The sequence below is a fragment of the Mesoplodon densirostris genome, chromosome 5, assembly GCF_025265405.1.
Source record: "Mesoplodon densirostris isolate mMesDen1 chromosome 5, mMesDen1 primary haplotype, whole genome shotgun sequence".
In the NCBI taxonomy this organism is placed as follows: Eukaryota; Metazoa; Chordata; class Mammalia; order Artiodactyla; family Ziphiidae; genus Mesoplodon; species Mesoplodon densirostris.
In genome coordinates, this window is record NC_082665.1 from 12,863,913 (window position 1) to 12,884,532 (window position 20,620).

Sequence of the window (20,620 nt, forward strand, 5' to 3'; positions counted from 1 at the left end):
GGTAATACTGGCCTCAGGTTGAGTTAGGAAGAGTTTCACTGGGTACAAAATTCCAGGTTAACAGTTTTTATTTTCTTCAGGCATTTTAAAGATGTTGCTTTACTGTCTTCTGGTGTGCATTGTTTCTGATAAGAAATCTCATTCTTATCTGTATTTCTCTTTACATGATGCCTTTTTTCTCCAGCAGCTTTGAGGATTTTTTTCTTTACATTGCTTAAACAACATGGTTGCAATATGCCTGAGCGTCGTTTCTTCAGCTTTTCTGTGCTTTGGGTTCAGTGAGCTTCCTGGCTCTGTGAGTTTTGAGCTTTCATAAAATTTGGAAATATTTAGCTGTTTGGGGCCTTTATTTTCTTTCTTTTTTTTTTTTTTTTTTGCCGTATGCGGGCCTCTCACTGTTGTGGCCTCTCCCGTTGCGGAGCACAGGCTCTGGATGCACAGGCCAAGCGGCCATGGCTCATGGGCCCAGCCGCTCTGAGGCATGTGGGATCTTCCCGGACTGGGGCACGAACCCATGTCCTCTGCATCAGCAGGCGGACTCTCAACCACTGCGCCACCAGGGAAGCCCCCTCTTTTGTTTTTAATGCTACATTTTTGCACAGAGATCATTAGCATCCTGAAGCACTTAATGAGTTGTGTTACAGGATTGTGAACTTAAGGCGTGTAGAACCCTGACCCCGTAGAGCTAGGAAAGAGGAGGAGAAGCATTCCTGGGATGTGAGGGAGCCGAGCTGTGGAGCCGGGGGTGCTGGGCTCTGCTCTTCTAGGGATTTGTGTTCTCGGGACAGGTCTCCCTCCTTACCCGACTTGGCTGTTTTCTTTCTCTCTCTCTCTGGCTCTTGCTTCCCCCCCGCCTTTTTTAATAGACTTAACTTTTTAGAGCAGTTTTAGGTTCACAGCAAAATTGGGCGGAAGCTCAGAGTTGGCACGTGCCCCCTTCTCCCACACGTGCACAGCTTCCTCACCATCAGCATCTCCAGCAGCCCTTTCCTTGCAATTGAGGTGTGGTTTTCATCTCGTGGAATATGAGGTCTTAAGTGTGTAGTTCAGTGCTGACAGATACAAGTACCCCTGTGCTATCCAAGATTTTCATCATTCCAGAAAGCTCTCTTGTGCTTTCTCCCAGTTGGTCCCCTTCCCCCCAGAGCAGCCACTCTTCCGATGTAACATAATGCACCACGTTTGGAGATTTTTCTCCACGTCAGGGACTGTGGATCTCCGTTGGCCCTGTTAGGGCACAGTGGCCTTGCTCTGGGTTTAAACAGTCACATGTGGCTGCACTGCTGTGTGTTGCGGATCAGTCAGTGCTATTCACAATGGTGGACAAAGGGGAAAGTTACACAGCTATCTTGGGAATTTTCTTTAGGTCATTTGGTGATCATAGGTATGCTAAGACAGAGCTACTAGTGGAAATAACAAAACAATTTAAAAAAATCAAAGTAAGAAGCAACTATAAGCTTTTGCGAATTGCTTAGATAACTATATTCCATATTTACTGTAGGGCTGTAATTTAAATTCTGCGTGTATTTTAAATTAATTCGGATATTCCACATATATTTCTTGCTTACCTTATTCCTAGAATTCACTTAATGAAGTTGATCCTGGTGACTGGCAGAAATTTGTGAAGACTGGACTCAAGTAAGTTGAATTTATTTTCTTGGTGCTGTTCAGTAAGGCGGTGAGTGTCTTTGCTGGTGCAGGGCCAGCGGTGTAGCTTGTTATTAGCGTAAAGGACGTGGTGGAGCAGATGCTGCTACCATTTTGGGCAGACGAGACGAGACGGCACTGTTGGGGAGGGAAGATGATTTGCCCGTTGACATGTGTGTGCTTCTAACAGCGATGGGAGAAGCAGCCTTTAAAAAGTGAAATATTTGGGGGGAATTCCCTGGTGGTCCAGTGGTTAGGACTCTGTGCTCCCACTGCCAAGGACCCGGGTTCAATCCCTGGTCAGGGAACTAACATCCCACAAGCCACGCAGCACGGCCGAAAAAAATAATAATAAATAAATTTTTTTACTGAAATATTTTTTAAAAGCCAGAAATGTGCAGAGAACAACACAGGAGCACCCAGAGTTAATAAGTGCTGACAGTTTTCCCTATTTGCCCTAATTGCGTCTTTTCCCTCCCCTGCCCCAAAGTGTCACTCTTCTGAGGTTGAGTTTTGTCATGGCCCTGTGTGTTTAACACTTTGGTTGCATGTCAGTATGTCTCTAAACAGTAAACCACAGTGTTTATTGAGTTTGACATTGTATACAGATGTATGACTCTATTGTCCCTTTTTTGCACTCAGAAGTTTTTGAGTTACCCATGTTGATACATGGAGATCCGAGTCATTGCTTTTTACCGCTGTGGGGCATTCTGTCTTACGACCGTGCCCCAGTTCATGCAGGCCGGTGTCCTACTTGTGGACAGGATCTCCCTCCTTTCCTTCCCTCCTCCCTCCCAACCCTGCAGTGAACGTTGCATGTCTCCTTGTGCCCAGGTGCCAGATTTTCTGGGGGAGGGGTCGCTTGCTGGCTCTTAATGTGGGCACAACTCCAGTTTTACTAGATTTTTTTTTTTTTTTTTTTTTTTTTTTGTGGTACGCGGGCTTCTCACTGCTGTGGCCTCTCCCGTTGCGGAGCACAGGCTCCGGACGCGCAGGCTCAGCGGCCATGACTCACGGGCCCAGCCGCTCCGCGGCATGTGGGATCTTCCCAGACCGGGGCACGAACCCGTGTCCCCTGCATCGGCAGGCGTACTCTCAACCACTGCGCCACCAGGGAAGCCCTCACTAGATTGTTCTCCAAGCTAACGTAACATGGTGTGGAAGTTCGTTTTGTCCCCGCTTCCTCACCAGCAGTGATGTGGTCAGACTCTTTCTTTTTGGCAGTCAGGTAGTCATGAAACGGTATTTCATTGCACCTGTAATTTTCATTTCCCTGATTATTCATCAGTTTGAAACAGAGAAAAATACCCAAGAGAGAGAAATAAGTGAAGGTGAGTCAGAGGTTAATGGCAACGGAGGATTACCTTCGTGACATGACGACATTTCTTTGAGTCTCTGGTTCATTTGCGTTTCTAGAATGTTCCCTGTGTGCTAAGTGATTCTTACCAATATTCACATATGGCTAGAAACGTTTTTCTCCAGAGCATGATGCTTTCATTTCTTTAGTGGGTTCTAAAGGGATTTAAGATGAGAAGGCTTCTGAACCGTTGGAGGGGCGTTTTGAGTAGCTGAAAGGAAGGAAGGAGGGAAGCTGACCTGGCAGGTAGGCCAGGTCAGAAATGCTCCCTGTGATGGGCGGGCGACGAGGTGTGGGATGCTGCAGGTGTGCTGCAGCGGCACGGGTAGTTTGGGTGACGGGTGTATGACTGTGTGCTCTAGGGTTCTCGCCTGTGTGGCACGTTGGAAGTTTTCCTTGATAAAATGTCGAGAAAAAAGGTTTTCTATTGTTTATGAAGCTAGTTTTCCCTTTGGTTTTCCCTTAGATTTCGGTACCAGGACCATGCATTTTTAAAGGCCCTTTGTGCTGCCGTCCAGCTCCTGTATCTCCCGGAAAGCGCCACGCGCTCGCGGCTCACTCAGCTGTCGGTGGTCCACGTGATGCTCACCCAGCACTCCCTGTTCCTGCCCACTTTGCTGACGTCTGGAGAGGAGGAAACCCCAGGCAGTCCCGTCAGAGGTGATTCCTTACCCCACCTCCCACTTCAGACGCGGAGCTTATTTCCGGATTTCATGTGTTCTCAGAGCTAAGGAAGCATTACCCAAACGGTGTCCGAATATTTCATGTCTGTCAAATCCAAGCTCAAGAAATGTTTCCTCTGACTTGGGGTCACACAGCAAACGCAGACCTCTCTTCAGAGCCTATTCTGGCCTGCAGAAGCCAGATTTAAGGTTTTCTGCCGTATCGTGGGCGAGCGTTAAAACCTGGGAGTTAGGGGGAGTTAGGAGCAGGGGTTTCTCACCTGGGAGAAATTGTTTAGTTGCATTAAATGTGTTAATGGGGTGATTGAAACTTTTATCAAGGGTGAAGGGTTCTAAGGTCCCTGTTGGTGGGTCCCTGCTAGGGACTCGTACAGCCCAGGCTTCTTGCCTAGTCGGTTTGGTGAGCGTTTACGTTAGCATGGCGAAGGCTGTGGGAGATGGCAGAGGTCTGAGGGGTCCTGCCCTCCCGAAACCATACCCTGTTTAGAGACAAAATTGACATCCCCAAACTGTTAGGAATCACTGCAGAGCTGGTCTGTAATAAACTGCTGAACTGGAGAGAACCCTTACCCAAGTTCCTGGTACAGGCAGTAGAAAAAGTAGAAAGGCTCCCCGCTTTCAGGCAGGAGTAGAAATATTAGAGATTTTGGTAACATAATCATGGAGAAAAATGCTTAGGTTTAAAAATCTTTGTTGCCTTAAAGTTTGGGAGGGGGCTTGGAGAGGTTGATGGCAGCCTCGTCAAAGTTGTGTTTATTTTTAAAAAGGAAAAAGCAGGGAAGGGACCGGGTATAGTCCTCAGACCAGTGTTGTCTAGAGAAGGATATCTCAAGCATTTGTGTTTGCTGAAGTGCTTCCTTCTCCATGTTTACTCTGCATGTGCCCATCCCCCTGAATTGCTGGGCATCTCAGTGTTCTTTTCTTCCAGAAGCGCTGGTGGACCTAATGTCGGTGGCAGTGAGGCTGTGCCCCTCTGTCTGCGAGAACAGCCACTTCGCCGTGCTCCTCGGGGCCTACGGAGCCTCTCTCAGCGTCCTGGGTGAGGGTGCGGGGACTGGGCGGTGCGATCAGAGCGTATGAGATCTCGGGGGTCACCAGGAAGCTTTCTAAACTGACCCTCAACTGACTTTAGACCAGAAGATCTTACTTCTCCTGCGGGCCTACGAACAGAACAACCATAGCCTGGTCAACTTCAGGTGAGCGCTGGGCCTGGAGGTGAGAACGGCAGGCCTTGAAGGCCCCACCCAGTAAGCTCCCCCAGGGAAAAGGGGGGCTGGGTGGACCCCTCGGTTCACACACCATTGCCAGCGTGGGCTGCTCTGGCCTCTCACTGTGAGGATGGTCCCCAATGGCCGGGCCTGTCTGGGCTGGGCCACCTCACTGGTTGACAGTGTGTGTCTGTCACAGACCTGCCCTCGGACTCACTCCTGACCTGGGGGTCATTTAGTTGATTCTTCTGAAAACCTTTCTCTTGGTGCGTTCCTTTAGGTGGGAGTGACTTAGGTGGGGATCTGGGAAAAGACTGAGGAGCGCTGGCTGGATGTTAATTCCGCCCTCTTCCTTGTCTGTGTGTGCGTGCGTGCGTGTGTGTGTGTGCACGCGCACACGGTGTCTGTCCCTAGATTTGTCTCTTTCCTGTCTGTCTGTCTCTGTGTCTGTCTGTCTCTCCTGGGTTCCCAGGGGCCGCTTGCTCCTTGGCCAGCACAGCTTTGGGCCCTGAGGGGCTGGGCTGACGCCTCTCCCTTTGGGCCCTGCCTGAGCTCTGCGAGGGCCGGGGTTAAGCTATTCATAGACAGCATCTGAGATTCTCTTTGCCGCCCTAGTTTCTTTTCTCCTTAATTTGGGACCAGCACCCCAGCATCTGCCCAGTACATAAGAAGAGCTTTGTGTGCTGAGACAGGAAGTAAGCTTACTGGGCCAAGAAAAATAGTTCAGGAGAACTCTGCAGGGAAGGGAAAAATATATTTCCCTTGTAGAATTCTTTTTTTTTTTTAAAGATTAAAGATGTATTAGCCTAGAAGTCCCCCCTCCCCCGAAAAAAAAAAAAAAAACAGTAAAGAGAACCATTTTCTGCCTCTTAAAAGAGCCCAGGTCATGAATAAACATTGTCTCTCCCTTCCCCTCGTGGCCTCACCCACTTACTGCCTTGGAGGTGGTGCTGCGTCAGTGGTATTCTTTCTGGAATAAACAGCCCCTGTGCACATGAGGGAGAGGAGAGAAAACAGAAGCAGTCTCCCTCACGGTGAAGAGCGAGCCGTCCTACCCAACCCCCGCGGCCTCAGAACCCCGTCTCGGGTTAATGGACGGGTTCAGTCGCTTTCCAGGAGGAAGGCAAGGTGACCTCTCTGGGCGGCTGCCATGGGGACTGGTGGCGCGAAAGGGAGAGCTGGGGACCTGGTCCGCTCACGGCCCCGTGGCAACAAGGAAAGGTCTGTAACAGTAGAGCATCGTTGAGCTGCCAGGGTTCTGCCACTGTGTCCAGCACAGACTCTGGAGCCAGGCTCCCCAAATGTGAATTCCTGCTCTGCGACTCACCAGCTGGGCAGGGGACCAGCTGAGCAACGTTCCAGATCCTCTCTGTGTCTCTCTTCCCACATTTGCACAATAGGGATGACCATAGTACCTACCTTACGGGATAGCCGTGCAGATTACGTGAAATGAATACACCTGAAAGGCTTAGAATAGTGCCCGGCACGTCGTAAACTCTCCGAAAGTGTTGGCCTCCATCATCCCCGACACGGTCACACCACCTCATCACTGTCAACCTCTCCATCACTCCCACCTTCCCCCGAAGTTATCATGGGGATTAAATGATACGACACAGGACATGTACTCAGTGCCTGGCGTCCTAGCTGCTTGACAAAGCCACCTGCAGCGCCATCATCACCATCGTCGTCCCTGTTCCCGAGGGGGCCCTGTGACCAGTCTGCTCTCCCATCCGGCTCTAGGCTGCTAGCGTGGGGCCCAGCGGCCGTGGAGCATCAGAAGACGTGCCAGAGCCTGGGCAAGTCACTGTGGCAGCAGCCGAGCGTCGGGGACATCCTCCGCCTGCTGGATCCGGACCGCATGATGAAGACTGTCCTCCACTTCCCCCAGAACCGGAGGCTGCTGCCCGCCGAGGTGCGGGGGGGGCCCAGGGGGAAGCCATCCGGTTTTAGCCGCTATAAAATACAAGCACTGCTTTTCTTGTGATTTGTTAACTTTTTATAAGTAGAATTCCAACCATATGCAAAGGTACAGAGACAGGACCCGTATACCCACCACCCAGCTTCAAAACTTATCAGCACTGGCCATACTTGTTTCTCTTATAACTTCTTTCCACAAAAGCAAATATCAAAGGTATAATTTCATGTACAAGCACTGTTGTTGTTTTTTAATAGAACCATTTTTTAATGGGCTTGAATATTCAAAATAATTTGAACTCTAGGTAATAGTGGGCAAACATTCACATGGTGTTACACTTAGGCAGTCGAACCACACGTTTCTGTTTGTCTCGGGCTATTTCAGGACACAGAGGACCCGATATTTAAAGACAGGAGCATGATGGATCTCAGTGACCTTTATGACCCCTGTTTCCTCCTTCATCTCTTCAGTGAATTGACCAGGCCAGGTAATTGCAGCCTTCCGGGTGGGTTGAGGGGGCATGATTATTACCATAATTACCAAATTAGGACCTTAGTCTTGAAAATAATTCTTGAAGGATCTTCAGCTGCCTTCTCACCTTTCCATTCCAGTGATTTTCAGCAAAGTAACAGTTAATGTTTTGAATACACAGTGATTTTTTTTTAATTATAATTTTAAAATCTGGGAGTGTCCCTTTGTCTTTGATGTTTTCCTAATTTTAATGACGAGCCTTTTCTGAATTTTCACTGAATAGTGGTCACGTACCAGCAGAAATGAGAGACTTTGTCTTTGACAATGAGTGAGAGCCTGCTAAGGTTGGCTTTTTCTTGGTTTAAGTATATTTTTGAAATTGCATATTGTGTCTACTACCCTGAGGGTGGGAATCTTTGTGGGTGAATGCTTCGGAGAGACTGAAAGAACAGAAATGTGTATCAGTACACGCTGGTAAAGACCAGCGTCTGATTCCCAGGCCGGTCAGGTCTGGTGGTTTGGGGCATTTTGTCGGTGATTGGTGTGTACTGCTATCTCACTGTGGTTTGAATTTGCTTTTTTTTTTTTTTTTTTGCGGTACGCGGGCCTCTCACTGTTGTGGCCTCTCCTGTTGCGGAGCACAGGCTCCGGACGCGCAGGCTCAGCGGCCATGGCTCACGGGCCCAGCCGCTCCGCGGCACGTGGGATCTTCCCGGACCGGGGCACGAACCCGCGTCCCCTGCATCGGCAGGCGGACTCTCAACCACTGCACCACCAGGGAAGCCCTGAATTTGCATTTTCTTAATGGCTAATGATGGTGAACATCTTGTGGCTTACTTACCATCTGTAATCCTCTTTGGTAAAACATCAGTTCACGTCTTTTGCCCATTCTAATGGGTTTTGTTTGTTTATTTGTTTTTACTGTTGAGTTTTGAGGGTTCTTTATATATTGTACCTATTAGTCCTTTGTTTGGTATGTGATTTGCAAATATTTTCTCCCACTGTGTAGCTTATCTTTTCACCTTCTTAACAGTTAAGAGAGCAGCAGTTTTCAATTTTGATGAAGTCCAGTTTATCAGTTTTTCCTCTTACGGGTCATGCTTTGATGTCAAGTCTTAAGAACTCTTTGCCCATCGCTCCATCCTGAAGAATTTCTCCCATGTTTATTTCTGAAAGTTTTATAGTTGTAGGTTTTACATGTAAGTCTGCAGCCTGTTTTGAGTTAATTTTTATATAAGGTGTGAAGTTTAGGTCCAGCTTCATTTTTTCGCCTGTGGGTGTTCCAATCCCGTCCCCACTTGTCGGTCCTCCATCTGTTCTCCTCGCCCTACCTCCTGGTTACTGCCGGGCTGGGGAGTCCTGGCGCCCCTGCACTGACACTTCCTGGCTGGGAGGGCGGGAGTGGCCATTACTGCTCCTCACGTGGCCTCCACTGGCACCAAGCGGGAGCCTCGTCCTTCCTCTGTATTAGGGTCCCTCTGATGCCCAGTGGGGACCAGCCAGCGTGATGCCTGAGGGGCTCTCTCACTCCTCCTCCCTCCTGGTTGTAATGGCCATGTAGATGAGGTGCACCCGGAAACCATGCCTCACTGATTGCCCTGTGTTCTCCCCTTTTAAACTTGATGGTCTTTTTATACTCAAATGCTCTTCCCTTGGCTCCTAACAGAAAGATGGTCTTTGTTTTTTGTTTGTTTGTTTGTTTTTGCGATATGCGGGCCTCTCACTGTTGTGGCCTCTTCCGTTGCGGAGCACAGGCTCCGGACGTGCAGGCTCAGCGGCCATGGCTCACGGGCCCAGCCGCCCCGCGGCACGTGGGATCCTCCCGGACTGGGGCACGAACCCGTGTCCCCCACTTCGGCAGGCGGACTCTCAACTACTGCGCCACTAGGGAAACCCCTTGATGGTCTTTTTATACTCAAATGCTCTTCCTTATGGATTTGCTGATCCTCCACCACTGTCCTTAGCTCCTAACAGAAAGAGGAGAGGGCTGTGTTCTCAGAGACTAGTCTCCCCATGACCACTGGGTTCTGTGGCTGAGCTAGAGTTTCTTTGCAAGAGAGCAGGGGCATTTCATTTCATGCAAATGTCAGATGATGATGATGGCCAGCAGATATCTTAACTGCCCCGGTGGCTGCTAGCAGCGGCTAAGTGAGGCACATCTACTACGCTCTTTGATTCCCCCCAGGTCTTGGCAGTGCTGGCTAAGTCTGTTTCTCATCAAACATGAAAATAGATTTTCCACAGTCTAAAAATATGATGCAGCTTTAGTGAATTACAACAAATCATTTAGTCTGTTGCTCTTTCAGGAGAGCTTTTAGGAGATAGAAGGCAAAGGCTTGGAAAACAGTAGAGAGATATTAAAATCAGGACAGTGTTTTTCCCAGAATCTTGAATAGTTGGGGTAAGGGGGAAGGACAGGATCTGGAAGGCCTTTTGTGAAGAGAGAACTAGTAAATGCTCTTTCAAGTTAGGGAAATCTCCAAATACAGCCACGTTTACATTTTATTGGTATAATATAGGTAGAAAAATTTGCAGAGCATGTCTACCCAGAAAGGATTTGCAGTAGCTTAAAATACTGCTTACACCAAAATCATTCATGTTGAAGTAGAAAATTTTAAAAAGCATATAAGTGGATAGGGAAATAGATATGCAAAACAAATAAGCAAACCAAGAAAAACTAGGTTCATTAAATTTTGCTCTGGGCTACTTATAATCCAGAACAAAAAAAAAATGGAAGCATAATATTTTAAACAAATTTCATCATCTGATAAAAGGAAGTATACCAGTTCAACAGGAGAGGAAAATTCCTAGCAGTAAAATGATAAGTTGAACAGAACAGAAATCTGTGAACTGTACAATGGCCAAAGGTTTACTGTGGTTGAATTGTCACGAATCTTTTTTTTCTTTTTATTATTTTTTAAAAAGTTACTATTCCATTTACTGTTGCCCTGGTGGATAACTAAACATGAATAATGTTTTAAGTAAACTTTTATTGAAGTGTGATATGTAGACACCAGTGCAAATCATATATGTATGGCTCAAGTTTTGGTGAAACCACTGGCCAGATAGGAACAGAACATAATCGGCGGCTCCTCCTCAGGCCCCTTCCTGGCCAGTACCCCTTCCTCCCCAGAAGGGACCAGTGTCCTGTATTTGAACTTTATGTAAATGGCATTAAACACTTTATATTCTTTTGTATCAGCTTCATTTATCTGCATTATATTGGTGAGATTCATCCATGCTGTGTGTAGCAGAAGTTCTCCACAGCATGTCTTTACTTCCTGCAGTGGCACCTAGGTCCAAGTGTTGCTAAACATTCTGCAGTCCTAAATTGGGTGTGTGATTAGTTTGTGTGTGTGGTGGCCAGGCTTCAGAGAAACTCGTCTCACTGCTCCAGGTCAACCCTTTGCTGAAAACGGAACCTGTTTTCTTAACCTTACTGCTTCTTTTCTTTGAGTCCTTGGCCGAAAAGCAGGGCCAGCCAAGGCTGTTAGCAATGGCAGTGACAAATGCTTTTTCCACAGCAAATTCTTGTCCTCAAGAGAACCGGGCTGAACTCTTTGGCTCCTAATTCACAGAACAGGGAGGCCCACGTGTGGTTCTCACCAGACCACTGGACATAGGCTCCATGGACCCCTCCCTGTGACGAGGCTTCCTGGCCGGGCTGCCTCTAGGAGATGGTGTGAGAGGAGGCGTGACGAACGGCTCTTTCTGCTCCGACAGCACAGCTGCACTGCCACCAAAGCCCGTAAAATGTGGGGTGCTTTTTCTTTTAATCCTTGATAATTGTCCTGGTTAAGCCATTTTGGTTTGAAAATCTGTTATCACAAGGCCGAATTTCTATTTATGAGGTTCTTAAAACAAAGAGAATGGTATTTATAACTATTTTTTGATAGCCTATTATGTTTTCAACACTCAAGGGCAGCTCTTTTCCATACATGTTACAAAGCCAAGACTTCCGGAGAATAACAGAGATGACTACAGAACATGAAATTGACTTTTCCTCATGGACACGTGGAAAATCCTTTTCTCTTAGAGCGTGTCAGTGATTACTAAAAATACCCCTGCTAAGTACTAGCTATTTTTAGTGAGTGTAATATTAAATGTTGAGAGTGTTCTCTTTTCCAGATTTATTCCATTTATGTGTGTTTGTTATGTAGGTATGTGGGTGTATCTTAAACATATCTCATCTTTTCCAAAACAATATAATTTTATCCCTCAGTTTGATGCTTTGTAAAGCATTTGGCATTTTTTCCCCTTCCCATCAAAAGTAGTCACTTGTTAGAAATGAGAAAATTTAGTCCATAAGCTGTTAGAGCCCAAGAGTCTTCTAATTATTCTTTTTCCATCCTTTTACTTTTTCTTTCCTTCCAGTTTTATTGAGATATAATTGGCATACAGCACTGTATAAGTTTAAGGTGTACAACATAGTGATTTGACTTAACATACATCATGCAGTGATTACGACAGTAAGTTTAGTGAACATCCGTCATCTCATATACATATAGAATTAAAGAAATATAAAAAATTTTTTCCTTGTGACGAGAACTCAGCGTTTACTCTCTTAACAACTTCCATATATAACATGCGGCAGTGTTAATTATATTTACCATGTTGTACATTGCATCCCTCGTACTTATTTATCTTATAGCTGGAAGTTTGTGCCTTTTGACCGCCTTCATCCATTTTCCCTCCTCCTACCTCCTGCCTCTGGTGACCACAAATCTGACCTCTTTTCCTGTGGGTTTGTTTGTTTGTTGTTTTCAAGTATAGTTGACCTACAACACTGTTAGTTCCTGGTGCATAACATAGTGATTACCTATTTCTCTACATTTCAAAATAATCACCACTCCATCCTTTTACTTAAAATCTGCATCTTGAGGTTAAAAGTGGTTTCTTGTAGACAGCGTATACTTGGGTTTTGTTTTTATATCCAATCTGACCATCTCTGCCTTTTAATTGGAATGTATACACCATTTACATTTAATGTGATTATCGATCTGATTCCACTTTATTTTCTTTTTTGGCTTTTAGCTATAATTTGTGTGTATGCTTGTCAGCATATGTACGTGTGTGTGTGTGTATACGTGTTTTGTGTGCATGTGTGTGTTGGTTGCTTTAGGGTTTATGGGATATGTCTTCAATTTATTGTGGTTTACTTTCAAGTGAGATTATACCACTTCATGGACAGTAGAAGCACCTTACAATAGTATATATCTCTCCCCTCCTGGCTTTGCGCTATAATTATCATACATTTTCCATCTATTGATAAATGTTAAAAAGCCTACAATATGTGGTTGGGTTTTTTTGTTTGTTTTTTTTTTTTACCACTGTTGTGGCCTCTCCCGCTGCAGAGCACAGGCTCCGGACGCGCAGGCTCAGCGGCCATGGCTCACGGGCCACGCTGCTCCGTGGCATGTGGGATCTTCCCAAACCAGGGCACGAACCCGTGTCCCCTGCATTGGCAGGCGGACTCTCAACCACTGCGCCACCAGGGAAGCCCTATGTGGTTGTTTTTGCTTCAGACTGTCAATTACCTTTTCAAGGGATTTAAATATTTTGTTTACCCCATAGTTATCATTCCTTGTTCTCTTCATTCCTTTGTGTAGATCCAGATTTCCATCTTCTATCATTTTCCTTCTCCTCAGAATACTTTTAAGAATTCTTATAGTTCAAGGCTGTTGGTGATCAATTCTTTCAGCTTTTAATCTTAACTTTTGAAAGATTTTCATGGGGTAGGAAATTCTCAGTTGACAGGTTTTTTTCTTATTGTCCTTTAAAGATGTTGCCACCTTGATTCTGGATTGCATTGTTTCTAACAAGAAGCAGTGTTCTTATCTTTGTTCCACTCTATGTTTTGTGACCACTTTTAAGATTTTTTAAATCACCAGTTTCAAGCAATTCGATTATGATAAGCTTGGGTGTAATTTTCTTTATGTTTTTTGGTGGTGTTCATTATGTTTGGGGTGTTCATTGAGCTTCCTGGGCCTGTAGGTTTGTGGTTTTGTCAAATTTGGAAAAGTTTTGGCCATTATTTCTTCATTTTTAGGGACTCCAGTTATACATGTATTAGCCTGCTTGAAATTGTCCCACAGCTCAGTGATGCTCATGTTTTTAAAATTCTTCTTTCTCTCTGTGTTTCAGTTCAGTTAGATTCTGTTGCTGTCTTCAGGTTCACTGTTCTTGTTTTCTTCAATGTCTAATCTGCTGATCAGCCCATCTAGTGCATTTTTCTTTTTTGTTTGTTTGGTCTTTTGTTTGTTTTATTGAAGTATAGTTGATCTACAATGTATTTATGTCAAACCTAATCTCCCAGTTCATCTCATCCTCCCCAGGTGACCTATCCCTGTTCTGAGGTTTTTCTTGACAACGTTTATATTGTAAAAAGGCCTGGGTTTTTGTTAAAGAGGAGTTGAAGTGTCCCAAATTGCAGGTGTGATCAAGTGGGTCCCCTCATGTATCCGACCTTCTCTCCCGTCACATCCTCTCCTGGAGTAACGTGAGTTTTTCAGGGCCTCACAGGTGATGAGAGAATATCAGCCAGCAAGCTCTGGGCTGTAGCTTTTGTTCAGGCTTGGTGAGCCACTCTTCTGTGAGATTTCGTCATTTGTTTGAAGAAAGAACTAGGGTTGCAGAGTGGATATAAGTTAATCCTTCGTAAAATCCATAGTCCAGCTCAGATCAGTTCACATTGGCTGTATCTCCCAGCATCGCCGCCTTACGTATTTTCCTTGGCCGTGTTTGTAGGTGGGAACTCAGAGGCCGAGGGCTGAACAGGGTAGACCCGAGAGCCGGCTTTCTCTGCTGACCCTCCGGTTGTGTCCCCCAGGCCTCCGCATGCTGGGATCTCAGTGGTGGGTCCGAATGTCACCTCTGATCTCTGGTTCACTGGGTATTTGTGAGAAGTAATGAAAGATTCCTGGGATTATTGGGATTTACAAGCATCTTAGAAACTGAAGGCATGTGATTATTGCCATGGAAGAGGAGATAGTCTTTTACCCGGCTTTAGCAGAAGTTAAGGAGAGCAGGAGGAAGACTTGCATTTCTTGTACCGAGCACACACATGTAGCTGATGGTGGTAAGACGCAAGAACAAATGGAATTCTCTGTGTTGCACGAGCGTCACGGAATCATAGCATGTGCGTGTGTGTGTGTGTGTGTGTGTGTGTGTGTGTGTAGTTGATGCTGTATTTTATTTCCCTCAGAATTTGTGGTGGATTGTCGGAAATTTGTGGATTCAAATGCTCTGGGCCTAACTGTCACAGCCCTCAGCAGCTATGACCCCCCGATGCGAGCCGCGGCCTACTCCGTGCTGGCAGCCTACTACTCACAGCTGGAGGGGGCACGCTTCCGGGAGCAGCCCCAGGTGAGCGGGTCTGCGGGGACGGCTCTCCGCCCGGCCTGGTGGAAGGATTTCCTAAAGAAATCGGAGGCGTTGCAGGGAGATGATACAGGACAAAGTCTGTCCCCTGCTGGGGGAGGGTGGGTGATGCCTGAGGCTGTCTCGGGTCCTCAGCCCCGGGAGATGGAGACAGGTCTCCCCTTACAAGTGGTCTTCTTGTGTCGCGGTGGGCAGAGCAGTTCTAATTTCTGTTGAACTCAGGGGTGATGGCAGCTGTCACCCAGGACACACAGAGCCTCAGAAGCCGCGCCCTGAGGTGGTGGGGACAGGCGTCACCTTGGGTGGTCCCTGGGGCACGAGAAGCAGGCCACTCTGCAAAGCTGTGGCTTAGGCTGTATGAGATAAGGCTGCTCACAGCCGTTCTGCAAATTTTCTTTTTCTGTTTTCCCCCTTTTTCCTGGTTTGAAGGTACTGTACCTGTTGGACGTAGTCCGGAACGGGATCCGAACGAAGAACATGAGACTCACCTTCACCTTGACTCTCTTCATCGCCAAAGCAGCCTTGCAAATTTTGAAACCAGGTACCACTGACAGAATCAGGTTGGGGTGAGGTGGAAGTTTTGAGGCTGAGCAAGGCCACTTGGAGGCGTTCATCCCGCAGGCATCACCAGTCCACCACACGTGTGAGGGAGACGGATCAGGGTCACACGTGCCAGGCGCAGAAGAGTGTGTGTGATGGGGGAAGATCGTGTGCTCCTGTTTGCCTGTGGGGGTATAAAGCTGTGGTGAAAGCAAATCACAGCTCCCACCACAGGGACTGCTCGAGGGCGTCACGGATCCATACGTGAGCGCTTAGAGGGACCTGACACAGAGGCCCGTCCGTGCTGGCAGCTGCCGCTCTGAGCTCGGGGGTCAGCGTCAGTGTAGCATACCGCCTAGAGGACAAGCGGCCTGTGAGTCCCAGTGCAGGTGTCACCCAGAGCGTGGAACACAAAACACTCTGCTTTGTTCCTCACAGCAGGGCACTGCCGAGGTAGTGTGAGCACAAGTCAGTCTATCATAGGACCTTTTTTTTTTTTTTTGGTAATTAGTGAAAGGTCATAGAATGTTGATAACGTTAGGGACCACAGGGTTGTTTTTAGATGAGGAGACAGCCTCCCAGCTGGGGCCCCCAAGGTTCAATAGCTTGTTCAAGCCCCACAATCAATCTGTAGTCAAGTTGCTGTTAGAATTCAGATTTGATTTTCATCTCCTCCGTATCTTTATTTTTGGCTGCGTCGGGTCTTCGTTGCTGCACGTGGGCTTTCTCTAGTTGTGGCGAGCGGGGGCTACTCTTCGTTGTGGTGCGCGGGCTTCTCATTGCAGCGGCTTCTCTTGTTGCGGAGCACGGGCTCTAGGCACTCGGGCTTCAGTAGTTGTGGCTCGCGGGCTCCAGAGCGCAGGCTCAGTAATTGTGGCGCACGGGCTTAGTTGCTCCGCGGCACGTGGAATCTTCCCAGACCAGGGCTTGAACCTGTGTCCCCTGCATTGGCAGGCGGATTCTTAACCACTGCACCACCAGGGAAGTCCCCCCGTATCATTTTTATTACATGGTTTTTTCTTTACCTTAGAAATTACGGGAGGAAAGAAGGTAATTAGCCATTTAGACTCCAAAGGAACAAACTCTTCTGTGAAAATACCCCAGCAGAGGTCAAGGTGGATGGTCTTGGCCTCCCATCTAGTCTGTGCCCTCTAGGCAAGCTGTCCCACATCAGACCTCATGTCGGTGTTGGAGCACAGGGCAGCATCAGTGGTCCAGGGTTGGAACCAGGGGAGGAGGTGTCGGCCCCGTTGCACTCAAGAGCCAAGTGACTCAGGGTGCGTGTGAGCCCCCTTTGCTGTGGCAGTTGCCTCAGCGGGAGGCTGATGGGCTGGGTGTTAGCCCTGTGCTGTCTTAAGTGTGGCCAGGCCCCACTCTCCCCACCAGCTGATTAGAGTTTAGGCAGTGGGCTGATGCCCGGGGAGGGGTGACGTCTCCGAAGGACTGGACATCCTCACGTAGTTCCTGGGCTGCAAAAGAAGCCCGTGTGCTGTGTAGAACTAAGGTGTCTTAACTGCGTTTTAATTCTTGAGAACTAAAAACCTGGATCAGGATTGGAAAGCCCTGAGGGGGCAGGGGTTTATGTCTGACCCCCCACCCCGCCAGGGCCCTACTACACTACTCCAGCCGGCCACGGGCTGTCCTGTTGGCGCTCTGGTGAGTGACTGTCTGCTTGTGTTCACAGAGGAGCACATGTATTTGAAGGTCAACAAGTTCTTGCTGTCCCATGAGTACCTGAACATGAACAAAGTTCCAGGCTTCTACCAGTTCTTCTACAGCTCGGACTTCGAGGTAACGCTCTGAGGTCTCGGGGTCCTGGAAAGACTCCTAAATGGGATGCTCAGCCACTGCGCTGACGTTTCCCCGAGGAGACTGTCAGCTACAGAGCAGAGGCTGGGGTGGAGCCGGGGGCCAGGCGGGCCTGTGTGTGGAAACGCTTCCCATTCCACATCTTGATTCTTGGGTGGCTTCTCAGACCTCACAGACTACTCCAGAGGCCTCGAGTCATGGCATCCTCGTTGTATTTTCTTGGTGAAGCACTGGCTGGAATACTAATGTGCTTTTACAGAACACCCCCTGTGAGTGAGCACAGTTCACTGGGTAAACTTGACCTGGTCCCTTATTCCTGACCTGGAGAAATGGAAGCAGAGAGGAGATGGAGGATTTTTAATAACATACCCAGAAACGGAGGGTGGGGGCAGCCATGCTGCAGCCTTTGCCCCCAGTTGAAAGTACTGGTGTTGGAAGGGTTTTCAGGGGAAAAGGCCTTCACTTATTTAACGATAATTTCTTGGTTGCTTGGGTTACAGCAGAAGACGGAGCGGGAGTGGATGTTCGGGCTCCTGCGCCAGGGGATGCGGGACAAGTACTGCTGCAAGCTCTGCGCCAGGCGGGGCGTCCTCCACGTCATCCTGTCCTTCTTCAGCAGCCCGCTCTGCGACGACGTGGCCCAGGTAGGCGGCCAGCGCTCCTGGGGGGCCGAGGCCTGGGCCCTTGCGCGGGGTTCCACCTGCCAGTCAAGTCCCCGTGGAGCCTCACCCAGCCTGGCCTCCCGATTCTACAGTAGCTTCCGGTGCCCTGGCCTGGGGGCGGGGCCTGTGGAGAGGGAGGGAGGTAATGAGTACCCAGGTGGCTCTGGAACGGCTGAGAGCTCTAGAAACTCGTCACCCCATAAATGACTGAGGTGCTTGGAGACACGCCCGAGCCACCAGGATGTCTCACGATGCACAGAAGCTGCAGGTTATCAAAACTCGGCTGGGAAAATGAGTCACGAGTCGAAACTGCCTGCCTCACGGCTGACGAGGGAGTGTGCACATTAGCTCGGCCCCTGGTGCCAGAGCTCATGTCGCGTGAGACGTAACTGGGAGAATTCATCCGTATTTTGATTAATTTCTAGCCCGGTCAGCTTCTGCTTCTGGTATCATGTAAAATGTGGGTAAATAAGAGTGAGTTTGAATAAACCAAATTCGAGTGTGGTAGATTTCTGTTTTTTACAGCATGTGAGAACCCTAAAGCCCCCAGTTAACAGTTCCAGCGGGAGTCCCATCTTTCTATCCTCTCCAGGTGGTAAAATGAAGGCAATGAATGAGCCGCCAGCCGTTCGTGGCTGGGCTCGAAATGGGTCCGCCCTCCTCCCCACTCAGGCTGCCACAGATGCAGGCCGTGTGGCTTCCATGCTGTGTCTCTGCTTGTGATGGGTTAGCGGGTGGGCGTCCCCGGGCCTGAGCTCGCTGTGGCCGTCTGTGTCCTCTGGCTGTCATTGTGGGGAAGGGTGGTCCCCCATGGCCACCACCCTTACAGACTTAGCAGATGTCACGTGCAGCCACTGCCTGTAATTGGAACCTACCATTCTATTTTTTAAAGTGTTCCCTGGATCAAGTAAGTCAGGTTTTCCCACTGAAGAGTAACTTTTTGTTTTGGGTTTGCAGAATTGGATTTTGGAAATTCTGCAGAACGCTGCCCGGGATGCCAAATCTGCCTATGAGATCCTGCGGGATTACAGCCTCTTAACGTGGATCCTACACATCCTGGAGAGCAAGTAAGCACCGTGTGTGTTTGTGTGTCTGTGTGTGTGTGTGTCTCTGTGTGTGTGTCTCTGTGTGTATCTGTATCTGTGTGTGTCTGTGTGACTGTGTCTGTGTCTCTGTCTCTGTCTGTGTCTCTGTCTCTGTCTGTGTCTCTGTGTGTGTGTGTGAGAGCAGGAGAGTGTGTGTGCTGTGTGTCAAGCAGAAGGAGGTGACGCGGAGACCGGGGTGCCTCCTGCCGTGTCTCGTGTCCGCTGGAAGTGTCCCGGAGAATCTGTGTTCCCGAAACAGCATCCTCTACACCATCTTTCCGTCTCCTGTGCCAGGTCCAGGCTCCTCCCCTGGAGTGGCGTCCCCCATCCGAGGTGTCAAGGTCTCTGCCCTTCCTGAGGCAGAAACAGGGAGCTCCTGTTTCAGGCACGCTCGTGCGGTGATGTGGGTTCGCACTCCACTCCCGCCCGGGGTCAAGGTGCTGGGCGAAGAGCCGGTGCCGGAGCAGCGTCGAGGGCTGGAGTGGGTGTTTGTCTTGTTACTGGGGCTGCCGTCACCGGGCGGCTTAAACGACACAGTTTCATTTTCTCGCCTTCTGGAGGCTGGAAGTCCGAGATCAGGGAGTCAGCATGGTTGGGTTTGGTGACAGCTCGTTTCCTGGCAGACACGCTGCTGACTGTGTCCTCACGTGACCAGGGAGAGAGAATGAGAGAGCTCTGGTCTCCTTCTCTTCTTACAGGACATTAATCCCATCGTGGGGGCTCCATCCTCATGACTTCTAAGCCTAATGGCTTCCCAAAGGCCCCACCTCCAAATATAGTCCCATTGGGGTTAGGGCTTCAGCATCTGAATGGGGCGGGGGACACAGTTCAGTCCATAGTGCGATCTGTTTTGATTCCTAACACTCTCCTAAGTTTGAGGCTGTGTGAAAAGATGAAGACCTTGTCTCAGCAGACAGCCCTTGGTGGCAGGGATCTTTCTTTCAGACAGCTACCTATGATGATAAGCCTGGGGACATCCAGGCTCTTTCATGCATTTTTTTTTCCTTTTGTGCATTTTTAAAAAAGAATTAAAAGATTTTTCTCTGAAAGAAAGTGATGTCTTATATCTAAAGGCAGCATCGGCTGATTATCTGTTCCTGGCTGTTACCTTTATGCTTTAGGGTTGAGTTGTTCTCGTGGGCGGGAAGGCTCTTCTTAGGGTGCCGCAGCGGCTCCAGAATGTCCTTTAGTGGGGACTGAGGTGGTTGGCTGTCTAGAAAGGAGGGTTGGGGCCTCGCCCTGGGGTGGAGCTGCATTTCTGGAGCAGATGTCCTGTGTTCACTCAGACGCTGCGTCCCCCTCTTTGGGGGCTGCAGCGGGAGGTGCGAGGATAGACGGTTGGGGGAGAGGGGAGAAGTCTGCCACTCGGGAAGCTCACCGCCGTCGCGGTCTCCTGCATGGTTGCCGCCCACGCCCTCCGGGAGACGTCACTGGGAGGAGAGGATGGGACAGGCAGTGGACTCGCCCACGTGTGGTTTCAGGTTCCTGGAGGCTCCGCTGCTCGGCAGCCTCATCTCCCTGCTGCACACGCTGTGGGTGACCACGCTGGGGGACAGAGGCGTGCAGCCAGGGGAGCGGCCTCCTCGCAAGCCCGGGTCCCAGGAGCCCCCGAAGCTGCTCGCCCTGCATTTGGTCGACGAGTTCCTCCACGTCCTCCTTGTGCTCACGAAGCACCTGAGGTAAGCCCCTCCCCACTGGCCACGACCCCTTGGAGGTCACCTGTCGGCCTCCCCTTAGTCACGGCTCCACAGGTGGGCTCTGGGGCGGGGGGGCTGCCGTCCCTGCGGTGACGCCGGGAAACCTCCTTCAGCTGCTCGTCTTCCCGCGTCAACTTCAGGAGGTTCCTTTCAAGACCGTGAGAAC

At 49.0% G+C, this 20,620-nt stretch overlaps 1 protein-coding gene across 2 annotated transcripts in view; it reads left to right on the top strand.

The window, feature by feature from the left end:
- URB1 (URB1 ribosome biogenesis homolog) overlaps positions 1 to 20,620 on the top strand; it is a 66,353-nt gene that overhangs the window by 41,607 nt on the left and 4,126 nt on the right. Inside the window, exons 25-36 of one of the 2 annotated variants that reach the window (XM_060098555.1) lie at positions 1,580 to 1,638; positions 3,471 to 3,664; positions 4,616 to 4,726; positions 4,820 to 4,883; positions 6,636 to 6,807; positions 7,195 to 7,297; positions 14,486 to 14,646; positions 15,091 to 15,202; positions 16,886 to 16,992; positions 17,511 to 17,654; positions 18,630 to 18,739; positions 20,239 to 20,436. In XM_060098555.1, coding sequence (XP_059954538.1) covers positions 1,580 to 1,638; positions 3,471 to 3,664; positions 4,616 to 4,726; positions 4,820 to 4,883; positions 6,636 to 6,807; positions 7,195 to 7,297; positions 14,486 to 14,646; positions 15,091 to 15,202; positions 16,886 to 16,992; positions 17,511 to 17,654; positions 18,630 to 18,739; positions 20,239 to 20,436 — 1,535 coding nt within the window. The remainder of the gene's footprint in view (positions 1 to 1,579; positions 1,639 to 3,470; positions 3,665 to 4,615; positions 4,727 to 4,819; positions 4,884 to 6,635; positions 6,808 to 7,194; positions 7,298 to 14,485; positions 14,647 to 15,090; positions 15,203 to 16,885; positions 16,993 to 17,510; positions 17,655 to 18,629; positions 18,740 to 20,238; positions 20,437 to 20,620) is intronic. The other variant, XM_060098556.1, reaches the window with a different exon arrangement.